Source organism: Gekko japonicus, unplaced genomic scaffold (assembly GCF_001447785.1).
Source record: "Gekko japonicus isolate JY-2015 unplaced genomic scaffold, Gekko_japonicus_V1.1 scaffold1157, whole genome shotgun sequence".
Lineage (NCBI taxonomy): Eukaryota > Metazoa > Chordata > Lepidosauria > Squamata > Gekkonidae > Gekko > Gekko japonicus.
The window spans coordinates 39,418-61,621 of record NW_015167085.1 but is presented as its reverse complement, the minus strand read 5'-3'; the positions used below and the strand labels follow the sequence as shown (position 1 = coordinate 61,621).

At 42.7% G+C, this 22,204-nt stretch overlaps 1 protein-coding gene across 1 annotated transcript in view; it reads left to right on the top strand.

Annotated features, from left to right (window-relative positions):
• The window catches only part of GALR1 (galanin receptor 1), a 35,010-nt gene extending 14,125 nt beyond the window's left edge, over window positions 1-20,885 (top strand). Inside the window, exons 2-3 of the mRNA XM_015412835.1 lie at window positions 13,188-13,253; window positions 20,568-20,885. Of these exons, the coding sequence (XP_015268321.1) occupies window positions 13,188-13,253; window positions 20,568-20,885 (384 nt within the window). The remainder of the gene's footprint in view (window positions 1-13,187; window positions 13,254-20,567) is intronic.
• Window positions 20,886-22,204: the final 1,319 nt, after the last annotated feature.

The following is a 22,204-nucleotide window of genomic DNA, read 5'->3' as shown; positions in this document are numbered from 1 at the left end:
AAGTGTGGCCCGTGCGCCTACCATCCGCCGGGCCTCGCCGGGCTGTCTTCCCCCCCTCACCGGTCTCTCTTCCTTCCCCCCCGACTCTCTCTCTCTCTCTTTCTTTTCCCCCGTGAACTGAGGCCCGCGCGGCTTACATCCACCGAGCCCTCGGCAGTTTCTCTTCCCCTCCCCGACTGTCTTCCCCCTCCTCACCTATCTCTCGCCGCTGCTGCTGCTGGGCCTCTTCCGCCTTTCGTTTCCTTTCCTGCGCAGGGAACCCAGGTAGGATGCAGAGCGTTCCGTGCGCATGCGCACGGAACGCTCTTGCACTTTTGGGGGAATTTAAACATCCCCCGATTTTTTTTCAACTTTTAGCATTTTTGTGCACACGTGGGGATTGCCCCACGTGTGCACAAACCTCCCCCTGCCCCCCAGCTGCCCCCGGAGTGCGGATTTAGCGATCCGCACTCACAGGGGCAACTTGGCTATTAGTATAAGGATACTTATGAGAAAAGGAATTATAGGGTTGTATCCAAAGATTACCATATATGAACAGAAGGCACTTTTCATATATAGTCACCAATTTTCCTTAGGCTGTAGCTCCCCCCCCCCCATTCCAGTACTGTTTTGCATACTACTTTGAAGGGTCTGCTAACTTCTGAAGCTGCTTTTGGGGGGAGAGAAACCTGGAAAGGTAACAGATAACCCCCTGTGCACAAAAAGAAGGCACTATGTCTATAATAGCATAACTATATTAGAAATAATGGCATAGTATTAAGTCAAATGGAACGATACATTCTGTTGCATTTAATGTGTACCCTGATATTACTATTACAGTATCTTGAAATTCATAAATAAGTTTTATGGCACAGATTGTGCTTCATAGGGTAATGGGTTCATATGCTTTCCTTTAAATATTATTTTGTAATTGATATTGGGTAGCTTTATTGATGCACAAGTTTAACATGACATATTCCATAACTTGTTATTAATGAAAGTATAGCCAATGACATGGGCAGAAGAACCTATTAGAATTTTTTTTTTTAAAGTCAGACAGCATAATCACATGTCTGAAAGTATCCTTAGAGGTCAAGAGAACCAGGTAGGAGGAAACAAATATGGATAATCATTTCTGCAATTTTTCTCTATTGTCTATAATGTAAAGCATCAGTACTGTAATCTTAGTAAAACAGTAGCATTCCAACGTACTCCAACTACTTTTCTATCTCTGAGAGTTTTAAAACTCCATGGAAACACAAGTACAATAAGGTTCTTTCTTTTTGATCTCAGTACAGGAGTACACAGTAGCATCTATAAATGCATAAATCTATGATTCTTTGATACAAGAATTTATGATTCCAAAACTGAATGCTTTAAAACATGAAAATCCTGCTTGAGAACAAAAAGTGAATGGATAACAAGTTGGGATGTGTAGAAAATTTGAAAGTATTCCATCTGACTGAATTTTAACCGCTGCTAGCACTTTGTAATGTATCACTTTGTAATGCATTATTTTAACTGTGATGTTTTAATTACGTATTATGTATGTTTTTATTTTGTATTTATGTTATTGGAAGCCGCCCTGAGCCTGCTTTGTGGGGAGGGCGGAGTATAAATTTGACAATAAATAAATAAATAAAATTAACTTGGACAATGCTAGTAAATCTGCAGGGGTGGGTTTAAAATTGTTTCTTAATTTTCTCTGCTGTCTGTAATTCAGTGCCACATTATTTCATTCTTAGTAATAGAGTTGGATAAATGTATGCCAGTTGGTGTAGTGGTTAAGTGCACGGACTCTAATCTGGGAGAACCGGGTTTGATTCCCCACTCCTCCACTTGCACCTGGCTAGATGACCTTGGGCAAGCCATAATTCTGGCACAGCTGTTCTTGAAAAAGAGCAGTTTCTATCAGAGTTCTCTCAGCCCCACCTACCTCACAGGGTGTCTGTTGTGGGGAGGGGAAGGGAAAAGGAGTGTGTAAGCTGCTCTGAGACTCCTTTGGGTAGTGAAGGGCAGGGTATAAATCCAATCTCCTCCTCCTCCTCCTCCTCCTCCTCCTCTTCTTCCCATTTAAGATAAATCAGTTTCTTTTCACATCTTGAACTACTGAAAATACTGATGTATTTTATACAAAAGGTAAGTATACCGAGTAGTCATGTTTACTGACTGCAATTTTTTTCCACATGATGGAGTGGTAAGGTCTCATAAAATTGAAACCCTCCAAATCTCTCCTCCTCCCCCCTTAAAAGATGCCTGCTGCTCATCCCCCCTCAAATGCCCTAGCATGCCTTGCAATGCTGGGGGGGGTCCCCCTCATCAGGGAGCCCATTCCACAGATCTGGATCCACAATGGAAAAGGCCTGGGCTCTGGTTGATGCCAGACAGGCTATCTTAAATGATGGATTAGTCAACAGATAGCTGCTTGATGACTGTAGTTGGTACATAGAAACAAATGGAAGGAGAGGGTCCTTCATATATGTGGGTCCTAGGTCATAGAGGGCTTTAAAAAGCCATAACCAGCACCTTGAACTCAGATACAGACTGGGAGCCAATTAAGCTGTTTCAAAATGGTCAACATACATTCCTGGCTGCTAGGCTTCTACAGCAGTTCAGCTGCCACATTCTGGACAAGTTGTATTTTCTGGGTTCTTTTCAGACATATTGGGTGTGTTCAGATGGGGCATTTACAACGGTATAAGTGCCAGTTGGAATCAGTGTACTTACCGGCGTTCACACGTAGAACATCTGCCTTCCGTCCCTAACTGTTGCAAAGAGCTTTAAACCGGTGTATTCTGCTACTAGGCCCCCAAGTGGTGGTATCCTGAGTACACCGGTTGTAACCACTTCCCCCCCATCTGATCGCTCTCCACTGTTGTAGAACCACTTCCATTCGGAAGCCCGAGGCTTCCGCTTTTTGCCTGCCATTTTTTTTATAACGTTTATTTATATATTTTCCATTACGAAAAAGAAGTAAATTCTCTTTATACATAACATTTTTTGGAGTGTACGTTATACATTTTTTCCCATCCATATATTTACTTTGAACCACCTTTTCTTAAAAACATTATCATCTCTCCCTGCTAGTATCAGGTTTAATCTGTCCATTTCCGCTATTTCTAGGATTTTTTCCATTAATTCTTCTCTTTTTGGTATTTCATCTGATTTCCACTTTTTAGCTATGAGGATTCTGCTTACCGTGAGAATATATAGAATGATGCATAAATCTTCTCTATTTGTTCTATCTGGAATCATATTAAGCAGAAAACTTTCTGGGATGAATTGCAGTTCTATATCTGTAATCTCTTTTATCAATTCTTTGACCTTTTCCCAAAACTTAGCTATTTTTTCACACCTCCACCAGATATGGTAAAAAGTTCTTATGTTATTTTTGCATCTCCAGCATGTATCTGAAACATTCTTATAACATTTGGATAGTTTATCTGGTGTCCAGTGCCGCCTGTAAAACATTTTTAGTATATTTTCTTTGTATGACATAGCTCTTACTATTTTAATCGATTTCCACATTTTTTCCCACTCCTCAGTTTGACCTATATTTTGTTCCCAAACTCTAATGCAAGGTTTAATCGCTACCTCTTTCATGCTCTCATTCAGTAGGAAGTTGTATAATTTTTGGATTTGCTTATCCGCCGATGACAGCCAGATCCTGTCTAAATCAGACTTTGATTTTTTGAAGCATGTTTTTTATCTTTAACAAATCTTGACTGCAGTTGTATCCTTTCCCAGCTTGTGAGTTTAATATTCATTTCTTGTAAAGTCTCAAATGTTTTCAGATTCTTCTCTTTAGTTAACAGTATTTCATATGTTACTTTTTTCCCCTTTGTTAATAAGACCGGCATTATAAAGGCTTCTAATGGCGATACCCACATCGATACTTTGTTATATAATCTTTCTTTGATTTTCTTCCAGATCTTAATCAGTGCTCCTCTTATGATATGATTATGGAAATTTGTATGTATTTTCTCTTTATCGTACCATACATAAGCATGCCAGCCCATACATAGGTCATGTCCTTCTAATTTTAATAACTTTTCATCTTCTAAGAGTATCCATTCTCGGATCCATCCCATAGTTGTTGCTTGGTAATAAATATTCCAGTCTGGAATGCCAAATCCACCTCTTTCTTTTCTATCACGCAGAAACTTCCACTTTACTCGAGATCTTTTAGCTTGCAATATAAACTTTCTTACTATGCGATCTAGTTCTTCAAAAATATATATATATATAAAAGCATAGATGAGAGAATAGAACTGTGGCACATTGCTGGTGACTATACTGAGACACTGCTGTTAAGTCCCCCTGCCAGCCAGCTAATTGGCAGTGGGGGGTAGGGCCCAGGGAGAGGAGGTTGGCAACCCTACCAATGAGAGATCCAACAATATCAACAGGGAAGATTGTCTCTTGTCTAACTTTAGACAAAGATTTTCCACCAGTGCAACTAAAGCCTTCTCAGTACCAAACCCAGGCCTGAAGCCAGATTGAAATGGCTCAAGGGCAGATGTGTCATTCAGGAAATCCTGGAGCTACTCTGCCACCTCACAATCTTTTTCCTTCTCTAGAAAAGGTAAATTTGAGACTGGCTACCTCATCCCTGCTACCATAAGGAAGGCCGCGTACTGAAGAATATGTTTTCAAATTATGGTGCTGGAGAAGACTTTTGAGAGTCCATTGTACTGCAAGGAGATCAAATCAGTCAATCCTAAAAGAAATCAACCCTGACTGTTCCCTGGAAGGCCAGATACTGAAGCTGAAGCTCAAATGCTTTGACCACCAAATGAGAATGGAGCACTCACTGGAGAAGACCCTGATGCTCGGAAAGATTGAAGGTAACAGAAGAAGGGGACAACAAAGGATGAGGTGGCTAGACAGTGTTACTGATGCAACGAACCTGAAATTGAGGAAACTCCGGAGGACGATGGAAGACAGGAGGGCCTGGCATGATGTGGTCCATGGGGTCGCAAAGAGTTGGACTCAACTGTGTGACTGAACAACAACAACAACAAAATCCTCATCCCTGGCCAATGAAGGAGTTTTGAGCAGAGTTCTAATAACTGCCTCCTTTGTACTCTGACTGATTGATGGTGAACTAACTTAAACATTTGGGAAGAGGGAAGGCTAGATGAACAAATAAAACTATTATTTGTGGTTGTATTACTGTATTGTATTACTGAATTATCCTAGAAACAAATGCATTAATGTTCTTCATATATCTGTCATTTAAAATTCTGCAGTAAATTTAAATAATTGTTTTGGTTTGTTGATTTCTCAAGGTCCAGTGTTGTGAGGGATTGTATCTTACCTTATCTTGCAAGGGAGCTGTTGCAAGGGGCTCTGATATGCAACTCTTGCAAAGTTAATATTGTTGAAACCTTGTGATAAGAACACTTTATAATTCAGGGTGTTTTTTTCTGCGGGAACAGGAACAGTCTACAGGGCACCTATACTGGCTGGCTTCTGGTGTCAGGTTACAGCATCTCTCTAATTTCCAAAGATAACAAGAAATTAGGTTCTCAGGAACAATTCTGCAAATATTCATTTCCACTATCAGCAGGCAGCTGCATTGAGCTGTGAGGCATGCAGGGGTCGTTTCGTAGAAAAAGAGCTAGGGGAACTCATTAGCATAACTCATTAGCATATGCCACACCCCCTGACATAACGGGAAGTGTGTCATAAGGCCACACACCCCGCCCCCAACAGTCCCAGCCGCCGCTGCCGGCCTTGGAGCTCCACTGCCGAGCCCCATGAGGGGCCCGGCAGTGGACCTACAAGGCCAGCGGGAGTGCAAGGAAGCCCCGCGAAGGCCCTCCCTGGCCCCAGGCAGGCAGGGGTGGGGAGAGGCAGGGAGGAAGCAACTTACCCTCCCTCTTCTCCTGCCTCCTCCTGGCTGAATGAGGGCCAGAAGCGGGGCGGCCGGAAGCAGGGGGCGGGGCTTCATCATGTGCCCCGCCCCCCGTACCTCACCCGGGGGAACTGCGATCCTCCGCAATCCCCCCGAAATGACCTCCAAAGGCATGCATTGTGCTGCCCCATTCTCATCCCTTTTCTGCAGCATTCCAAGAGTGCAGGTGATCCCAGAGAGATGGGGGTGGGTGGCTGACCTTCGCCTGCTGAATTAGAGTTGGAGGATGGAGGTGATTCTGAACCAGCTCTTGGCTGCAAGTCAGGGCATGCCTGCACCTCATTTATCTACTGGTCAGCTTCTGTTGACTCTGGACTGGCTACACAGGGCTCCTCTGAGGAGTTCTCACTGTCGCTGAGATCTGGCTGGTCCATGACAGCACTAGATAGATGCAAAAGAAATATGGGTGTTGATAAGTTATGAATTGCATTCCTGGCTGTGAAGATCAAATCAAACCCCAAACCAAAATTATTATTTAAATGTTCCCCCCCAACACACACACTGTTGAAAGGATGTTGTAATCACCAATCTGATGTGGAACCAACAAAGTAAGTGATAACACAAACAGTGGCGGGGAATCCCTGATGCTCCAGTGACTTTCAGGGAAGAAAGTTAAAATCTGTTGAAACAAATGATTGGAAAATTATGTCCATGGCATAACACAGTTCTTTGGGTATGCGAAAATGAGTGAATCAACAGTTTTCAATGTCTTTGGCTTTTTTTTTTAAAGTTCATACAGGGTAATGGAAGTATATACTACAGGGAAGTATATACTACATTGTCTTTACATTTCCCCATGTATTCTGCTAAAAACAATTTCTACCAGTGTTCTCTCTAAGCTGAGTTAGTGTGAGCTCGCTCACAGTTTTTTAGCCTCCATCTCACACATTTTTGTCTTAGCTCAGGAAGGATGGCTCCAGAGCAAACTAATTTATGCAGTAGCCAAATCACATGCTCACAACTTTTATGACAGTAGCTCACAACATAGAATTTTTGCTCACAGGACTCCATAGCTTAGAGGGAGCATTGATTTCTACATACGGCTTTGGGTTTGAATATAACATTTAAGACATACATGAGCGAAATCAAATATTTAATTTCAACCATTTGTTGTTATTGGGACATAAAATTAACATGAGAGATACTTTTATAAATGTTTTTTAAATATGTCAAAATAAGTATGCTAAATCAGATTATGCTCTGCTTAGGGCATTGGATATTTTTCTGGAAAGTTTTCCAGTTCTTTCTTTAAAAAAAAAAGTTCATCACTGCTGCTTGTGATGTAAGTCACTGGCCAGCAGTGCTGATCATGAGGGCAGTTGTTCCTATCTGTACCCTCTGATGCAGAAGTGTGCACTATTGATGACTGCACATGGACTTTGAAATCGCCTCCGTGAAAGTGTGTGGCTTGTAAAATAGAATTATTTAAATTGGTAGTTGCTTGTCTCTAAGAAGCATAATTTACTAGTTTTAAGGGAAAGAATGTTTATGACTGCTACCTTGTAATTTTTGGATTTTAGGGGTTTTTTTAACTTTGTTGTTACTGGCCTTGGATTCCAGTTGTACCAGGAGAAAAGTGGGCCTACAAATAGTTCATACAAATTAATATATTAAACTAGGGGCCTTTGGGAACAGGCAAAAGAAGAGATCTTGGTCTATTAATGGACACTTACTAGAGCAGGTATATAGGTACAAATACCTGGGAATGGTCCTCCAAGCCTCTGGGGTGAGGAATACCCATAATAAATTTGTAGCAGCACAAGGAGAAAGATCTGCAAAAGGTCTATTTTATACTAGCAGCACAAAAGCTATTTCAGGCAAAAGTAATTCCTCAAATGCTTTATGGTACTTTTTTGGGCCATCCATCTTCATACTTTCTCCCTCTCGAATGGACCCAGGCTAAATTTTTAAGGGCTGCCCTACAGGTCACAAGAGGTGTGCCTAATGCCATGATCAGACTGGAAACTGGCTCAATGACTGTAGAAGCTAGCTGGCATCACTTAGATATTGGCTTAACATCAGCTTTTACCCACAGGGTTTAACTAGGCTTGTCAAGTCCCCCTGGGGGGTGGGGAAACCCCCACCCCAGAGGCCTGTTCCCTGCCGCCGGCGGATCGGGCCCCAGGGGGAACCCCACCCCCAAAGTATGTGATGTGCATGTCACCCGAAAGTGATGCGACCACGCCGGGCACGCTGGGGGAAGGGCCACGGTCATCCGAGGGAAAACCCCCAGCGTGCCTGGTGTGGTCACGTCACTTCCAGGTGACGTGGTTGTGGCGCATGCTTTGCACACATGCGCACACTCCAGGAGTGAGCCGGGAGTCCCCCGCTGCAGCGACAGGTAGGACTTGGCAACCCTAGGTTTAACATACCTGATACTACTAGATAATTTTCAATCTAAATGGCTGAGGGTGGTCCATAAGAAACTAAACCTTCTGGGACTTTCTCCCCAAGTAGTTCTGGCCTTTGGTAGGGAACAGGCCAAGTTAGTGCTGAAACAGAGAATAATGGACACAGAGAGACCGCTTGACCTAGCCAGATGCCCAGCCTATATAACGTCCGAGCAAAGCAGGTCCCTCCTAATTACCTTTCCAACTTAGATGATCACAAGATAAGAAAACCTTTCACCTTAGCTAGATGCTCAGCCCTTCCCTCGGCTGTCCTTGAGGGGAGATACAGGAGATACCTTTCAACCAGAGACTTTGTCAATGTGATTTGGGAGAAGTTGAAACTATTGAACATTGGGGGAACTATTGGGGGAAAGCCGACAGGAGATGAAAAGTCCCTGGTTCGGGTTGGCTCATCTCAGAGAGATGAGGGGGTACCTGTTGCTTTTCTACAGGGAGATGGATTGAAATTGTCCACTGAGACCATGGCTAGTGACATGGACTGCCTGACAAGGTCTCGAGATTGCAAGAGGAAGGTGGCAGGCTTAACCAGTATGGGAAATTACAGCTGTTTCTATACAAATGCTCGAAGTGTCCGAGGTAAAATCGGGGAGTTGGAGTGCTTGGTGTCAGAGGGAAAAATAGACATTGTGGGTATTTCAGAAACTTGGTGGGATGAGGAAAATCAGTGGGATACGGTGATTCCCGGTTATATATTATATCGGAAGGATAGGGGGGGAAGGGTTGGAGGTGGGGTGGCTCTGTATGTCAGAGAGGGTATAAAGTCCAGAAAGATCGAGAGGCTAAGAGAATTGGATTCGCTTCTTGAAGTTCTGTGGGTTGAAATAGGGGGGCCAAAAGGAAACTTAACACTGGGAGTTTGTTATCGCCCACCGGATCAAAAGATAGAGGAGGATTATAAAATGATGAATGAATTAAAGATAGCAGCTAGACAAAAACACTGTGTCGTAATAGGTGATTTTAACTACCCACACATTGATTGGGTCAATATGTGTTCTAGTCGAGAGAAAGAGATTGAGTTTCTAGACACTCTAAATGACTGTGCTATGGAGCAGATGGTCATGGAACCTACCAGGGGAGAGGCGATCCTTGATTTGGTCCTAAGTAACACTCAAGACCTGGTGAGAGATGTAAAAGTGATTGCACCGCTTGGGAACAGTGATCATAATGTTGTTGAGTTCAACATTTGTACAAATAGGGAATTGGCCAAAAAGACTCACACAACCACTTTTAACTTTAAAAGGGGTAATTTTTCTGATATGAGGGGACATGTGGGGAGGAAACTGAAGGGAAAAGTAGAAAGGGTCAAAACCATTGGGGAAGCTTGGAAACTGTTTAAAACTACAATTCTAGAAGCTCAAATAAAATATATTCCGCAGGTTAGGAAAGGCACAAACAGGTATAAGAAAAAGCCTACATGGTTAACAAACAAAGTAATGGAAGCTGTAAAAGGTAAAAAGGATTCCTTTAAGCGGTGGAAAGCTAGTCACAGTGAGGCTGATAAAACAGAACACAGGCTATGGCAAATAAAATGCAAGTCTGTGGTCAGGCATGCAAAAAGGGAATATGAGGAGCATATAGCAAAAAATGTAAAGACCAACAATAAAACTTTCTTCAAATACATTAGAAACAGGAAACCAGCCAGGGAGGCAGTGGGGCCCTTGGATGACCAAGGGGTAAAAGGAGTACTGAAGGATGATAGGGAAATGGCTGAGAAGCTAAATGCATTTTTTGCCTCCGTCTTCACTGTGGAAGATGAGAGGTGCTTGCCCACTCCAGAGCCGCTGAGTTCGGGAGGGGTGTTGAAAGACCTGAGTCAGATTGAGGTGACGAGAGAGGAGGTCCTAAAACTGATAAACAACTTAAAAACTGATAAATCACCAGGCCCAGATGGCATACATCCAAGAGTTCTGAAAGAACTCAATTGTGAACTTGTGGATCTCCTGACAAAAATATGTAATCTCTCCTTAAAATCAGCCTCCATTCCTGAGGACTGGAAGGTAGCTAATGTCACTCCCATCTTTAAAAAGGGTTCCAGAGGAGATCCGGGAAATTACAGGCCTGTCAGTCTGACGTCGATACCGGGTAAATTGGTGGAAACCATTATTAAGGAAAGAATTAGTAGGCACATAGATGAACAAAACCTATTGAGGCAGACTCAACATGGGTTCTGTAAGGGAAGATCTTGTCTCACTAACCTGTTAATGTTCTTTGAGGGGGTGAACAAACATGTGGACAAGGGGGATCCAATAGATATTGTTTACCTTGACTTCCAGAAAGCTTTTGATAAAGTTCCTCATCAAAGGCTCCTAAGCAAGCTCAAAAATCATGGGATAAAAGGACAAGTCCTTTTATGGATCAAAAACTGGCTAATTAATAGAAAACAGAGAGTGAGTATAAATGGGCAGTTCTCCCAGTGGAGGGGTGTAAGCAGTGGGGTACCACAGGGATCAGTACTTGGTCCACTGCTTTTTAACTTGTTCATTAATGATTTGGAGTTGGGAGTAAGCAGTGAAGTGGCTAAATTTGCGGATGATACGAAGTTGTTCAGGGTGGTGAAAACCAGTGAGGATTGTGAGGCACTCCAAAGGGATCTGTCAAAGTTGGGCGAGTGGGCGTCAACATGGCAAATGGGGTTCAATGTGGCCAAGTGCAAGGTGATGCACATTGGAGCCAAAAATCCTAACTATAAATACACGTTGATGGGGTCTGAACTGGCAGAGACAGATCAAGAGAGAGATCTTGGAGTTGTAGTAGATAACTCACTGAAAATGTCGAGACAGTGTGTGACTGCAATAAAGAAGGCCAATGCTATGCTGGGGATTATTAGGAAGGGTATTGTAAACAGATCAGCCAATATCATAATGCCGCTATATAAATGCTTCAAAAGGGAATTAGGAAAGCATATGGAGCAGAGGTCCATCAGTGGCTATTAGCCACAAGGTATAGCTAGGGGCTCTGGGGCAAGTGATGCTCTGTCTTCTTGGTGCTTGGGGGGGGGTCAACAGTGGGAGGGCTTCTAATGTCCTGGCCCCACTGGTGGACCTCCTGATGGCACCTGGTGTTTCTGGCCACTGTGTGATACAGAGTGTTGGACTTGATGGGCCTTTGGCCTGATCCAACATTGGCATCTCTTATGTTCTTACGTTATGCTTCTCAGGTGCCTGTGGTGCAAGTTGGTTCGAGCCATATCTTACCTTTGGTAAAGGAAATGCCTGGTCTGATGGACTCTGTCAGTTACTTATTGTCAGCTGATAACCAGACCATCACCAAACTTGTAGCTAAATTCTGTGCAACTTGTTGCTGTATCCGCTTCTCAGGTGCCTGTGGTGCAAGTTGGTTCGAGCCATATCTTACCTTTGGTAAAGGAAATGCCTGGTCTGATGGACTCTGTCAGTTACTTATTGTCAGCTGATAACCAGACCATCACCAAACTTGTAGCTAAATTCTGTGCAACTTGTTGCTGTATCCGCAAAGGAAAGATTATTTAACCCCTCAAATCTTTTTGACCATGGTTTTTATATTTGTATATTTGTGTTTTAACACATTGTTTATATTGGTTTTGTATGACGTTACTGATTTGCTGGCTTGGTGCCATAACAAATAAAGACATACTGAAGAAAATGTTGGGTAAAAATAAGATTCCCATATCCACCCAGCTCGATAAGGGGGGGAGATGAAGCTGGCTGGGATCCTGTAGTCAGAGAGAGACAGAGACAGAGAGCTCTGTTCCAAAGTATCTATGATTTATTGAACTTCAAAACCTTAATGTATTATTGAACTTCATTTAACTTCAAACCATAATGTATTATGATTTATTGAACTTCAAAACCACAATGCATTATTGAACTTCAAAAACAATCTTCTAACAATTTAATATTCAGCATACATAAACGTCATAAATCTTAATACCTGAGATAGTGCACTGTGAAATTCAGAAAGGAGTGTCTGTTCATCAAGAACTCAGAAGGAGCTGTTGATGGACACCCCAGAAGGAAATACGAGCAAGCATTATATACCTTGTGCAAGTGATGGCAGATGCCGATCAAGACAATGATAAGAATCAGTCCATGCCTCTCAATGCCCCACTGAACTCTGTTTGGAATTTGTAAGGTTAGAAAGTTCCAGACACTCTCCCAGTGTCAAGGAGGACCAATGGAGCCACCTACTCTGATATCTAGATGTTTAGGCTTTGGGAGGCTGTTACCATGGACTCTTGGGAATATAAGCCATTCTTTAGGGCAGAGTGTATTGTCAGAACAGAGGGCATTGTCAGGCCTGAGAGAGTCATATAATAACAGCTAACCATGCTGTTATGTGAAAGAGAACCAAACAGAGAGGCCCAAGCTAATTCAGGCTGCTATACAGAAATTCCCAGTCTTCTGCTACAGAAAACTATGTCCAATGAAATCAACATGGTGAGTGAAAGAGATGTATCATTGAAGGGTTTACAAATTTGAAACATGCCATGTCACTCAAAAAACCCAAACAGAGGGCTAGATAATTTCCCTATAGACTACACTGTTAACCACCCAGAGCCTGCTCTGGCAGGGAGGGTGGCGTGTAAATTGAATGAATTAATGAATGAATAAAGGAGATCTGTATCTAAGGAAGGGGTTGCAAGTCCTCACTTAAATTTTCATTTTTTTTAACTTAAAAGTAATTATTTTAAGATATATGTTGCTGGAGATGTCTTAGTTTCATTGTATTTGCTTCAGTGTCTTTGCTTCATAACATTCCCCCCACACATGTAAGGAAAAGTGGTATGTTTAGCTGAGCCTGTACTAAATGTGCTAAACATATCTTCTTCAGGCAACTCAACAAGCTGTGAAAATATTTTTACAAGATTCAAAATGAAAAGTGAAAATTAATCTTTTCAGGTCCTCAATCATCTGCATAAAAAGCTGAGAAACATGTCAAAGAAGTCAGAAGCATCCAAGAAAAAGGTAAATACCTTTCTAAGTCAGTAATTATTTCATGCGTAGGAATTTGCCATAGAATTTCTGTTGTTATTCAAGCTTGCATACATTTGCACATTCCTGAATTCATTATGTTGCAGACAAATTCACCAGTATTCTAATCCCCCCACCCCTGGTTCTAATTTGCATTTTAATTATTTGATTCTATAACCATACATCATTGGGAATCGAAGGGTATGAAAAATCCATAGCCAGACTTTAAAGTGTAAGTATGTCTGAGTGACAATAGGACCAACCTAATAAGTGCTCATTAGTTTACACTCATTTGAGTATGCCTTACATGAAGTTCTTGTGTGTACTCCTTTAAAATGCATGGAGGCTGCTCTGCAGTTAGTACCTGTTAGCAGGGCTTTTTTGTAGAAAAAGCCCAGCAGGAACTCATTAGCATAATAGGCCACACCCAAAAGCAGAAACCATTAGCATATTAGGCCACACCCCACATGTTACCAGAAGTGTGGTCATCCAACCACACCCACCTTTTGCTTCTTATTCTGTTTATTTTGTTGTCAAAACCCTGGGCCTTTTTTGTAGCAGGAACTTCTTTGCATGTTAGGCCACACACCCCTAATGTAGGCAATCCTAATGAGTGTCTACTGTTAGGTGTGGCCTATTATGCTAATGAGTTCCTGCTGGGCGTGGCCAACTCAGGAGCCAGCCAGAACTCCGTTCCTGTGCGTTCCTGCCCCAAAATAGCCCTGCCCGTTAGGTTTATCTGGTTCCTTCCTTCCTTCCTTCCTTCCTTCCTTCCTTCCTTCCTTCCTTCCTTCCTTCCTTCCTTCCTTATGCATAAATAATGACTGTGGTAAGTGGTGAGTTCAAAAGATCTAAAGCAAACATTAGACCTTCTTGGAGGCTGTGAGTGACACTGTTTATTTCTTTGGTGATGCAGCACAGTTATGGTCAGGAAGAACTGACATATTTTATACAGGTGTGCTAACCAAGACTCTTGCTACTGACATTCTATTTACATTTTGTTATTTTATTAGTACTCAGTGGCATGTACCAAGGTGTGTTAGTAAACACAGAGATAAAATCTGATGGTGCTGCCATTTACTAACAAATGTAAAATAAACAAACCAAAACTCACCATATGTCTTCAATGAATAAACCAGGGGAATTGGTTGGCCACAGTGTGAAACAGCATGCTGGATTAAATGGACCACTGGCCTGATCCAGCAGGGTGTCTCTCATGTTCTTAACCCAGTTGTTGTCTCATTTGTTCTCTCAATAAATGTTGGCAGTTTTTTCAAGAAGAAGAAATTCTGATTTTCCCTCATTTATCTAATCAGTTTTTGCACTGCTTATTTGACATTTACAGCACACACACAAGGAATAACTTAGAGATAATTAATGTACAAGAACATAAGAAGGAGGAAGCAGAAGACTTGCACCCTTAGTCCTGTGTAGATGTTACTAGACAGGGACTGCAGCTGCTATTTGTAATGCCAGGCCAGTATACTTAATGTCAGATATTTTGTGGATGGGTTTTTGGCCTTCAGCTTGAATTATCAGTCTAGGGTGTTTGCCAATGAGCAAGCATGCATAATATCCCAAGATTTCATTACAAGTGGCAGGCTGGTATTCTTACCAACTAGTATTTTTACTCATGAGTAAGTACTGTAGTATCATATTTCAAAAAGCAGGTGTGATATATAACTATGGATAAGACATTGGAAGTGTACTTCATGTCCCCTAGATTTATATTTCATGTACTTTTATTTGCTAGGGAGCATTCCATTAAATAAACAAGAACAGCTCTGCAGTTTTTCCTTGACTGCAAATTACATGAATACTGTTGTAGGACTTTCAGAAATATAATAGGATAAGATGTTATCGGGGATTGTCACACTAGTATGTACAATTATTTTTGCCAAAGGGAGTATCTGTCACAGGTAGGATAGATTTAAGAGGAAGAGGCACAGAGCTTGCCATCTGTTACATTTGGAAGTCTCTTGTGCATAAGCAGGGAGCCATAAGTAGGGTTGCCAGCACTGGGTTGGGAAATTCCTGGGGGATTTGGTGGTGAGGCCTGAGGACGGTGGGGTTTTGGGGGGGAGAGACCTCAGCAGGGTATAATGCCACAGATTCCACCTTCCAAGGCATCACTTTTCTCCAGGGAACTGATCTCTGTAACCGGGAGAGCAGTTGTAATACTAGGAGGCCTCCAGCTACCATCGAGAGACTGGCAACCACATAAGTAGGGTTGCCAGATGGTTTCAACACACTTGGTAAAAATATTTTGGGACAACCCCCCCCCCCAATATGGGAAGTTTAACAATGACATTCTATGTTACATCTTATTTTTCTTTATTAATCTATTACAGATCACAAGCATCCCTTTCACCGTAGATATATAAAGCATTGCCAATGCTAATAAATCATTCTAAACGAACAACTCGGAGAATCTCCTCCCCGCAAAGACACATTTTGTATGACTCTTCAGTCATCATTTGTATTATGATTTCAATGCACAGGAGCTGTTTTGAGAGCCAGTTTGGGGGGTGGAAAGTAGAATAAAAAACAATCTGCATTCATGAGGGCAAGAAACTTGCTTTATTTTTTAAAAGAATGATTCTAGAGATTCTCAGGAAGCTGAACCCACCACCCAGTATCACATTTGCCAGACATGCATACAGAGAGTGTGAGTTAAGAGTCCTGACTTCAGCCCCACCCACCCCCATATAAACAGAGCTGTGAAGGCACACATCTGTTCTCCACAAGGTGGTGAGCATAACGGAACCATGTGCATCTTTACTCACTCAGAGCAAATTTCCCATCCTGCTTTAACCCCAGTTATCAGACAGGATTCCCATTCATCACAAATTTGAAACCATGATTTCTTGTTGGTTTTGACAGGATCCCTTATGAGCATCATCACACTCTTTGCATGAGAGAAGTTTGCTTTCTAGTAAACCTACAATGTTACTTACATCCCTTTAAAAAATGCTTTGGACAGATCAGCTGCCACAATATGCATAACTTGCTAGAGTGGATTGGTATGATGGCCAATAGATGAAGTTGGATTTAAAACACAATTAGATAAATGTAGGGGAAGGTCCAGCAATGGCTATTAGCTAGGATGGCTCAGTGGAATCTTTGTGTTCCTCTGGGTATTAATTTGTTAATTTCAATTGTTATCACTTGCATCTTCATGAACCATTTGCTGCATTGTTCACCAGCTTGAGTCCAAGGAAATACGGCAGGACAGAAATGTTTAAATAAATAAATGTTCAAAAGCAGTATACCTCAATGACAGGTTCTGAATGGTGACAACAGAGTGAGGTTTGGGCCTGCAAACCTTGCTTATGGGCTTTGTGGAGGGTGCCTATCTATCAGAAACATAATTCTGGACTAAATGAACCACTGGTCTGCTCCTGAAGGGCCGTTCTTATGTTGTGAAGACCCATACGATTAGTGGGGCAGCTGATATAGGGCAACTAAAATGATAAAAAGGTTGGAACACTTTCCCTATGAAGAAAGGTTAAAGTGCTTGAGGCTCTTTAGCTTGGAGAAATGACTGCTGAGGGGTGACATGATTGAGGTTTATAAGATTATGCATGGGATAGAGCAGGTAGAGAAAGTACTTTGCTCCCTGTCTCACAATACAAGAACTCATGGGCACTCCATGAAAGTGCTGAGCAGTTGGGTTAGATCAGATAAAAGGAAGTACTTCTTCACCCAAAGGGGGGACGCCATCCCCCTGGGTGAGGTGCGGGAGGGCGGGGCCTGGAGCTCCCTGCTGGTGCCCGCTGGAGGTCGCCACCGGCTGTGGGGAGGACACACTTCCGGTGATGTCAGGGGGTGTGGCATATGCTAATGCGTTATGCTAATGAGTCCCCCTAGCTCTTTTTCTATGAAATGACCCCTGGTCACAAGGTATAGATAGGAACTCTCAGTCTGGGGCAAGTGATGCACTGTATTCTTGGTGCTTGGGGGGGGCAACAATGGGAGGGCTTCTGGTGTCCTGGTCCCACTGCTGGACCTCCTGATGGCACCTGGTATTTCTGGCCACTGTGTGACAGAGTGTTGGACTGGATGGGTCATTGGCCTGATCTAACATTGGCTTCTCTTATGTTCTTATATTTGAAAAACCTTTGAAATATGAGTATTTTTAAAAAGGTAAGTGGGAGCCTCCAGTTCAGAAAAGGCATACCCCCTCTCTCTCACACACACAGGGGACAGAATGCCCGTTTTAATCTTTGTAGAGATTTTGCTCCCCCCTTTCACCCTTCTCTTTCAAGAATACAGTGTCAAAGACTCAGGTGTGCATGATTTGCAAACCAAGTAAACATGCTTCTCTCTCCAGAGCCCCATTTGAGGGAGAAAGGCAGGACATAAATGAGGTAAATAAATCAAGTATTATTTTAAATGCAAATGAATGCAGAGTTTGTCAACTAAAATGCATGCAAGTGATCGGCCTACCGACGCCACACAGTCTTCCTCTGCCTCCAGTGCAGTGAGAATGTAAGCAGGGTTATACCTCTCCCCTCTTCCTTTATCTACAGTGGGGTGGGGGTGGGGAGCACAAATGATATTCCATTGTTCCCCACATGGATGAGTGCTAGTGTAAGAAACCCCTATACCCAGTACTGTTTCACTGTTGTGAAAACAAGAGGACCGCCATGTTCCCCTTTGCTTCCTTGGGAGCACCAAAGCCTACATGCCACAGCAGCTGCTTCATCCAGCCTCTTCCAACCCTGCCCTTCTGCCCTGGTGCCTTCTTTGTCAGCTGGCCTCCTCCCCTTGGCTCACAGCTTACTTGTGATGCTGAGGGTGGCCAGAGCAGGCCTGACATTTAAATGTCCTGTATTTTTTCACATTTTCCCAGTCAGTGAAAATACGGGACTGCCTGGGCCAATATTAAAAACCTAGTGTAATAATATACAAAGATACACATATTTATTAGAAAGGCAGTTAAAAACAAATAAGGGCCCCATGAAAGCTTCGTTGAAATATCCGAGTGGCCTGAACACAAGGGCCAATACTAGGGTTGCCAGGTCCTACCTGTAGCTGTGACAGGGGAGTCCTGGCACTCCCTGGGATTTCTTCAGCACTCGCACAATGCATGCGCACTGTGACGTCATTGTGTTGGGCACATTGGGGGTGGGACCACCATCATTCGAGGGAAAAACAGAGAGTTTTCCTTCGAATGATAGAGCATCCCCCCCTCAATGTGCCCGGTGTGATGACATCACCTCTAGGTGACATCATGATGCCAGGCACATCTCCGTGATCCAGGCTGGCAGGTAAGGGGCCCATGGAGCAGGCAAACCCCTGCCCCCACCGGGGGGACCCGACAACCCTAGCCTATACAAGTGACCTGACATGTTTCTATTGGGGGCCTTCTTCAGAGGTCAAACAGTTTGAGGTACACATATTACAATATCATATATTACAATAAAATAACTAGTAAGTTAATACTGGTCCAAAAAAGGAAAGCTGTAGAAAAAAGAAAATTGAATATCAATAACACGTCAGGTCACTGATATTGGCCCTTGTGTTCAGGCCACTTGAACATTATAATGAGGCTTTCATTGGGGCCTTATTTGTTTTTAACTGTCTTTCTAATCTTTGTATATTATAAGTTTACACTAGGTTTTTAATATTGGCCCTTTATCAGACTTCTTTCTTACCCTTGTGGTTCTTGGTTCCAGTTTTTGGGTCAAGTTTGTTTTCCCCTCTGTGTGTCTTACTGTCTGGGCCAATACCAGATACTTGGAGAGCCAGTTTGGTGTAGTGGTTAAGTGTGTGGACTCTAATCTGGGAGAACCAGGTTTGATTCCCCACTCCTCCACTTGCACCTGCTGATGTGACCTTGGGTCAGTCGCAAGCTCTGGCACAGCTGTCCTTGAAAAAGAGCAGTTTGTGTCAGAGTTCTCTCAGCCCCACCCACCTCACAGGGTGTCTGTTGTGGGGAGGGGAAGGGAAAGGAGTTTGTAAGCCGCTCTGAGACACCTTTGGGTAGTGAAGGGCGGGGTATAAATCCAATCTCTTCTTCTTCTTCTCTTCTTGGCAGCACTAGTTATGAGCTTTGCAATTTTGAATAAGCAAGGGATGATAAACATACATACTTAGAAAAGAATTTGTTATGTGATCTATGTATGCCAGGAAATAAAATTTGTTTTTTGTTAAGAGTAAAAGACAGAGCTGATTTCTGTCCTAAGCATAGGCTTGTGAACCTTCAGGTGGTAGCTGGAGATGTCCTGGGATTACAACTGGTCTCCAGGCAACAGTTTCCCTGATGAAAATGACTGCATTGGAAGGTGAACTCTATGGCACTATACCCCATTGAAGTCCCACCCAAAGCCCCAACCTTTTCTCCACCCCCCAAATCTCCAGGTATTTCCCAATTCAGAACTGGCAACCCTATCTAAGAACATCAGAACATAAGAAGGGTTTGCTTGATTAGACCAGTGGTCCATCTAGTTCCAGCATCCTGTTTCATATAGTGGTCACCCTATTGCCCTGGATGTGAAACAGAGCATAGGGGCTGAGGCCTGCCTCACCAAAGGATGATAAATCAAAAGTAGGATCCCTTCCCCTTTCTCATTGAAGATAATTTTATGATTTTCACAGACTTTCAGGTTAATTGTGTGTCAGTGTGATATTATACTAAAACAGGTGGGTCATTCACATGAAATTATGGAAGGGCTAAATACATCTCTTTTTTCTGTATTTCCCCCTTAATTCCTCTGGATTATTTGCAGTTTGCTGTTTTTCTCCTTCTGGCATGCCTAGGGTTGCCAAGTCCTTACTGTATGTTGAGCGGGGGATTCCAGCGCTGCTCCGAGAGTCTGTGTGCGAAGCGCGCTCGCGCCACAGTTACATCACCCGGAAGTGACGAAACCACATCAGGGATGCCGGGGGCAGGGCCACAATCATCCAAGGGAAAACCATAGAGTTTTCCCTCGGATGACTGTGGCCCCGCCCCCAACACTCCCAATGCGACTGCATCATTTCCGGGTGACGTGCTGATGCTGGGCACGTCGCGTGCTTTGGGGGTGGGGTTCCTCCCGGGGCCCGATCCGCCACCAGCGGGTAATGGGCCTCTTGGGTGGGGGTTTCCCCGCCCCCCCGGGGGGACTTGGCAAGCCTAGGCTTGCCTTATGTGAGAAGACAGGTAGAGGGGCAAAAAGGGTATATTAATGTGTACTACTTCAGTGTACCAAAGAAACATGTATGATAACTGACTTCCTTTCCATTCTTTCCCATGGATATTAGTAATGAATTCTAAGCCTACGTTGTATGATGTATTGTTTCTTTACTTTTTTTTTGTCTTAGACAGCACAGACGGTCCTGGTGGTAGTGGTTGTTTTTGGAATATCCTGGCTACCGCATCATATCGTACACCTCTGGGCTGAATTTGGAGTTTTCCCTCTGACTCAGGCTTCATTTGTCTTCAGAGTGGCAGCTCATTGCCTGGCTTATAGTAATTCTTCTGTGAATCCTATCATATATGCATTTCTCTCTGAGAATTTTCGGAAGGCCTATAAGCAAGTGTTCAAATGCCAGATAAGTAACAAAGTACCTCTGAATGAAGTTAAAGAGAGTAAGAGTAATATTGATACACCACCATCTACCAATTGTACACATGTGTGAGCAGCAAAAATAAATGTCTTTATCTCTCATTGTGGTTTTTCATGTGAATGGACTTGTAAAAAAGCACAAGAGCTCCCACAGCTGAGAAAGTATTTTAAGGTTCGTGTTGATAAATTATATTTACTTTATTGAAATTCTGTTTCCATTAACAGCTGGTGAAAAGGCATATGTTCAATATGGGGAAAAAACCTTGGTCCCTAATATCCTTTTCTTGGCATAATTTTCAAAGACCACGATTTTTTGGTTTTGGAAATATTATGCCAGATAACTAAGCAAGACTTCTTTTTAACTGAATATACAAAATTAAATCTTTACACTGTTATTTCTGAGAATGTTTTATATAATTTTGCAAAGAAAAGGGATTTAAAAAAAAATCATAGACACAACAGTGCTAATTTAAGCAGATCCTGCAATTCTATAATCAGTATCAAACAATTGTCCTGATTTGGAGATCATCCAAAAGTAAGGATATTGTGCTGTGTGTGTGGAATATCTTAAAGTGTCCTGCAATATAATCTATGTAAGATCAAATTCGCTATTCCGCTTTATGTGCATGGAAATTAGCATGGGATGCTGCTGTGTATGGGTGGATGAAAGAACTGAAACGTCTGTGCAGATCTTTCTAAATGTGCAAAGTGTTAACATGGAAATAGGCAGAATATTGTATGAAGCTAGGATGAATATTATTGGGATATTCGGTTAATATAGCAGAGTTTTGCCCAGTCATAGAAGTGTAATACTGAGTGCTTCTCCTGTCAAGCTTTCAAGCTGGAGACAGCATTCTATAACAGCCCCACCCAGAGTTTCCTACTTCGCTGCCACCATGTGTGAACCCGAAGCTTCACTCTCAGTTCTTCTGCCAAGGTCTGTCAGGGTTCAAGGCCTCAGGTTGGCAAAAAGCAACTCGTTTTTGCTTTATCAAAATTAAAAAGTACTTTGTGCTTTGAAGGCTCACCTCTTCATATCCAGTTCAACTCTGGGCAAAGGGAGCGAGACACCCATTAAGGACGACACTTCACACTTCAGCTTTCAGAAAGCTCCGCAGAGTTTATTGAAGATGATTACAAGAAAGGAACAACTAATCACCACACCCCAGCAGTGAATATCAAAACATATCAGCGTTCACAAAGTTTCATGCTCCTTGGCCCAGCACAACTTAGTAAATTAGCTTAGGTCTAAAGGAAAAAATCTGATATTAAACTGTCTGCTGGCCACTCAAGGCCAAGTAGTTAATTATTATTTGCAGCTGTGGCACTCTTAAAGAAAAAACTCCAAGATCTTCACCTAAACAGTTCACAGGGGCTGACGCTGAAACCACT